General features: G+C 31.9%; 1 protein-coding gene across 1 annotated transcript in view; it reads left to right on the top strand.

Annotated features, from left to right (window-relative positions):
* Positions 1-1,376: 1,376 nt before the first annotated feature.
* Positions 1,377-6,061, top strand: part of LOC145294017 (autophagy-related protein 2 homolog B-like) — a 252,530-nt gene continuing 247,845 nt past the window's right edge. The window contains exon 1 of the mRNA XM_080140978.1: positions 1,377-1,884. Coding sequence (XP_079997104.1) covers positions 1,708-1,884 — 177 coding nt within the window. The 5' untranslated portion in view covers positions 1,377-1,707. The remainder of the gene's footprint in view (positions 1,885-6,061) is intronic.

The raw sequence follows: 6,061 nt of genomic DNA, 5'->3' as shown, positions 1-6,061 counted from the left end.
ATAAAATTATGGGGTGTTCGTTCACACCTGACCTCCATAGAATGGAAATATGTCACAAAGTTTAACAAGGTTTTTTAATATAGATCCACAGAATATTGTGATAAGTGTTTCGGGGTGAACAGATATGGCATAATAAATTATGGGGTTTATCTATTTTATTTTTACTTTCATCATATTTTGCTTTGGTTTTGATACCCCCAAATTCGAAGCTATCTCTTTACAACCCTTCCTTTTCATAACCTATCATACTTTCATAAATCAGAGTCCATTTTCTATAGGCTGTTTTTGAATTCAGTCAACGACGGGTACTTTTGCTAGTTATATATATATATATATATATATATATATATATATATATATATATATATATGTATGTGTGTGTGTGTGTGTGTGTGTCTGGGGGGATTAATACATATAAATAGAAGAGCGAGGAAGAGAAAAAAGGTGGCTGACCATTGACTTATATACACCCCCTCCCCTAAAAAAAAGATTACCATAATTATTTTTGGTACTTGTGTAGAATAGTGGATTTTATATCTAACAGTGTTTTAATCTGAAAGGAGTTTGTTTCAGAATACACTATTATGCAAAAGCATCTTATTTTTGGTCAATGTGCACTGGTTGTCCAACCTGCAAAGGGTGTATATTCCGAAAGCCGTTCTTAACATGGGGAGTTTTAAAATATTAAAATGTCTTTTGCAATAAACACCCCCCAATCGCTCCATGTTAAGAACGGCTTTTGGAGTAAACCCCAACACCTCCCCATGTTAAGAATGGCTTTTGGAATAAACCTTTTGCAGGTTGGACAACCAGTGCACATTGACCTCATTTTTCTATCAGATTCAGTTTGGGTTGATCTGTAGCCCTTAGGAGGCTCGATTTCGAGCAATATAACAGCTGAAACATGTATGCACATATGTTGCCAATAATGTTTATATGAATAAAGAAATTTCTTTCTCCCGCTCTCTCTCTCATTATATATATATATATATATATATATATATATATATATAGAGAGAGAGAGAGAGAGAGAGAGAGAGAGAGGGAGAGGGAAGAGAGAGAATACAAACTCTCTTAAATTTAAAAATCATAAATTGTTTTATATTTTGTCCAGTTTCTAAATCTTTCTGATTTAATCATATCTGTTTTTACAATTAGTTTCTTAAAATATTACTCATGAAATCTAGGATTAATATCCTTTACTCAGCAAATTTTACTAATTTCTTTCTAAATCATACAGAAAAAACTTGCTATTGTTACTATTATTAACAAAGAAGGTTAAAAAAAACAAAAACATATATATAAAAAAATAAAATAAAAACAAAAGTAAAATTGCACACCTGGAAAGTAAAAACTGCGAGTTATCGCCCCTGCACAAAGTCGAACTCTTCAAACAGTTTCTCTTTTTGTTATCATACAACTGATGAATGTTTTGAATAGCAAATGTTGTGATGTGATGGCTTACAAGAGAGCTGATGATGTTACCACTGACAAAAACAGTATTAATACAATCATTTCTATATAAGAATTTAGATATTCTTAAATAGAAGTTCATAAGCCAACTTAATATCCATCTGATAAACTTTACAGTTTTAAAAAAAAAGAAGAAGTGATTTTGTTCCTAAAATATAATTTATTTTTGTTGCTTTTGTGTGTAGGAATCCCTTTTTTTGTTATTCAGCTTCTGTTTTCATTTTGATCATCAACATGTCCACCAACTGGTTTTCAGATTTCCTTTCCGAGAAAACAAAGCTAAAGGCTTGTCGATATCTTCTTCATCACTACCTCGGAGATTTATTAAAAGACTGCGTTTCCTTGGAACAACTGAGTATCGACATCTTCAATGGAAGAGGTACCATAGAGGACCTCAGTCTCGACGATGAGGTCAGTTTCAAAGCATATTTATCATCACTACTGTGCTTATATAGCTCGTCCCCAATGGCTGCCCATATTAGCTCTGTATCCAATAACGAGTTATGACAACAGCTGAAATGCGATGACAAAAAATTAAACCCTAGTTCTAGAAAAAAAATTATAAATAAATAAAAATACTGATTTATTTACATTGCATTTTTCACTAACATATTTACTTTGTGTTTGTTGTTGTTTTCAAGTGTCATTGTTTATTTAGTACTCTGCAGAATACAGACTGTGCTATTTAAAAAAAAATAGATAGGGTTTTCATTTTTTATTTTTATGGTATCTTTTCTTTATTAAATTGTTAGGTGAAAGTATAGAGTAGTTACAAAAACGCTACCTCCCCATATTAAGAATGGGTTTCTAAATGATAACGTTATTATTTCAGCACGATTCGTATTCTGCATAAGTACCCTCTATTTATTTATTTTTTTTTTTTTGTAAATTGTTACGTTTCACAAGGACGGCAAATTTAGTTCAATCTCGTGATCTTGATATCTTAAATATCTCCATTACACCCATTAAAAATAATAAAACATTAAACAAAAAATTTAACGATACAATGCAATCATATTAATATATCAGTAAAAAACATAAATTGCAATGTAAATAAATCAGGAAGTGTTTTTTTTTTTTTTTTTTTTTTCAGAAAGTTAGATTTCATTTTATGTGGTCACCTTTCTGCTTTTGTTGCTGGCCTTTTACCAAGCCAATATTGATAGCCACTAATACTCATCTATATAAGCACCTAAACCACTTTTCTTATCGTCTTTGTTTGCGTTTTATTTGGATTATTCAAAGTACTATTCTAATTTTGGCTGTGATATTTACAACGTGTCGGTTGATGTAGCAGCATCCGATTTTATTCAGGTACCTTATTGGACCTCAGGAACCTGGACAGAATTTTGAAGTGTGAAATCTTTATTTTGTGGTAGATTGTTCAAGGAAAATGAGAATATGGTACTCATGCAGAGAGTGATCCGTGCTGAAATAATAACGTTATTATTTAAAAAGCCATTCTTAACATGGGAAGGGGAAGGTGTTTTGTACTTATTCTGTACTTTAACCTTACAATTTAATTTTTTAAAAAACCCATAAAACTTTAATTAAACGTGGAAATACGATTTTAAAAAAATAGCGCGGATATCACTCTCTGCATTAGCACCGAGAATAGTAGTCCGATAATACAAATTATCAATCCTTATATTAAAAAAAATCTCGAAACATAATTTCTTTGGGTAATTTTATAGAATCAAACTCTACTACTAACCCTAAGTCCGATTGACAATAATGAAAAAAAAAAAAAAACCAACAAAAAAAAGAAGTTGTTTCTTAACCCTAACCCGGTAAGTGATTATTATGTAGCTTACGGACCGTGCTATTTTATTTTTAGATAGGATTCAAGTTAAATTAAATTTTTATGGTATCTTTTGTAGGTACTTATGCATGCAATGCACTTATGTTACCGTGCTGAAATAATAACGTTATTATTTAAACCCATTCTTAACATGGGGAGGGTGTTTTGTAATTATTCCGTGCTTTCACTTAACAATTTAATAAACAAAAGATATCGTAAAACTTGAATTTAACTTGAAAATACTATTTAAAATAAAATAGCATGTTAACATAACTGCATAAGCGCCCTTTTGTTTATTAAGTTGTTAAGTGGAAGTACAGAAATGTTATTATTTCAACACGGCCCGTGCCGTGAACTGCACAAGTACCCCCTAGTGACAAACCCCATAAAACCACTCGATTAGAGACGGGAGTGATTCTATAAAAATACCTTTCATTGTTTTCTTTTGTAATTATTTTTTTTCAACTTTTTCCAGTTTTCTTCCTTTGGTAAATTTTTACTTGGTTCCCACCTTAACATTTTCCTTTAAAATGACGACTTTTAAAAGTTTTTGGGTATGCTGAAAACGATTATCGCATTTAAATTTTCTCCAAATAAGTAGTTTTCCGAATATCAAGCAATGTTAAAAGTGGTGGCCATTACGTGTATGCGCGCATATTTCAATAGTTTTTTTTATTAACGTTAATTTAAATAAAAATTTAGGCGGACTTGTACGAGAGTGCCCACCCTCTAAAAATACGTGTTTTACTCTTTTTTTTCCGACGATTATCATAGATTAGAGACTTAAGTATCATATTAGCAGAAAAAAATGCAATGACTTTTAAGAAGGGGGTTCACTTTCTCGTTACAACGTTCTATTTCATTGCTACCTGACTTACTGTCCATTTCTTTACCGACATGTCATGTGACTAGAACGTTATTACGAGAAAGTGTGAACCCCATTCTTAAAAGTCACTATTTTTTTTTTTTCAAATTTTTTTCTGATAATATGATACTTAAGTCTGTAATCTATGATAATCGTTAGAAAAAAAAAAAAACTTGGAAAAAAAAAAAAAACGTGAAAAATTCATTTTTAGGGGTGGGCACTCTCGTACATGTTCGCCAAAATGTATCCTTTTTATAGTTTTACTTTTTATATCGTGTAATTAAAGCAACCATCGTTTTGTTTACCATCTACAAAGTGAAAGTAAACTATATCGTAAAGAAACAAAACGAAATCAGTTATAGAATCACTTCCGTCTCCAATCTAAGAATTTCAAAAACTACCTGGTAAATATATCCGGTGAACCAAGTGCAAGAGAGATTCAAACAATTGCACTTAAATGGACGGCCAGAATTTTAAAAAGATCTCACAGCTGGAATATATAAAATAGTGGGTGAATGTTTGGCATCTGGTAGTATGCCCCATCCCCAGCTTAGCTTGAGCAAAAAATGAGAAAAAAGTCTTCTTAGGTTTACAAAGTTAGGAATCCTTTATTTTCATTGCTTTTTTTTTTTTTTTTTTTACTTATGCAGAATACCCTCAAGAAGTGGCCTTCGAGCCTTGATAAGTGGTGACTACTCCCAAGTAGAAAAATAATGCGGACCGTATTTAATAATAACGTTATTATTTAGCATTCTTAACGTGGGGGAAAAACCCATCCTATAACTTATCTGACTGGAGACGTAGTGATTCTGTAAAATTACTGTTAAACTTCTGTACAAAAATAACCATGATGAATTCATGGAAGAAGAGAAAATACCCTTAATAACAATAAGTTAAAGCTTCAGACACTGATGGCTGGCCTTCGGTAAAATCGGTGGCTGACGAAATACGTATCGCCTCCGATGTTGTGCGCAGCGTATTCGAGGGAGTGTTCATTATTCTGAAAAGGAAAGAATTTTGGCGTGTGTGGCATTGTTTCTTTTATTTTGGCGTGAACTTTGCGCTTTTCGGATAATTTTATTATTATGTTGGGGGGGGGTATTTTGTTTTGCAAGAGATTATAATTATAGGTAATTATTAACAGGAAAATTAGTGCAAGTCCAGATTTAGCACTTGTGGCGATAAACAAAAACTTTCATCATCACGGAATGTCGTCGGTGTTTTTCTCATATCGAAAAACAGTGAAATTTTATTTGATGCTAGTGCACTTATTTTTTAAATAGTATTTTAAAGTTTAATTAAAGTTTTACGATATCTGTTTTTATTAAATTGTTAGATGAAAGTACAGAATAGGTACATAACACTCTCCTGCCCCATGTTAAAATGGCTTTCTAAATAATAACGTCATTATTTTAGCACGGATCAGAGTACCTTTTATTTTCTTGAATAAAACAAAATCTACTCGACGAGGTTTTTATTTATTTGTGTTTATCACCACAAGTGCTAATCTGGACTTGCACCAATTTTCCTGTTAATAATTACCTATAACTATAATCTTCGGCAAAAAAAATCCATAAAAAAAAACAAAATAAATAATAAATAAAATAAAAACAAAATAATCCGAAAAGCGCAAAGTTCAAGCAAAAAAAAAAAAAAAAAAAAAAAAAAACGAGACCACAGACGCCAAAATTCTTTCCTTCAGAATAATAAACGCTCCCTCGAATACGCGCTCTGCGCAACATCGGAGCCGATACGTATTTCGCCATGGGGGCCTCACCGGCCTCACTTGTGTACGTCCTCCAAACCGGTAACGATTTATGACAAGATTGGTCTGTTGTATATTTTCATAATCTTGCAGTTACGCAGAATTCCAATAAATAAATAAAATAAAATCGGTGAAATTGCACTGAGGAGGGACCACC

This window comes from Euprymna scolopes, chromosome 15 (assembly GCF_053919585.1).
Source record: "Euprymna scolopes isolate OS-2025 chromosome 15, ASM5391958v1, whole genome shotgun sequence".
In the NCBI taxonomy this organism is placed as follows: domain Eukaryota; kingdom Metazoa; phylum Mollusca; class Cephalopoda; order Sepiida; family Sepiolidae; genus Euprymna; species Euprymna scolopes.
This window is presented reverse-complemented; position numbering and strand designations above follow the sequence as displayed.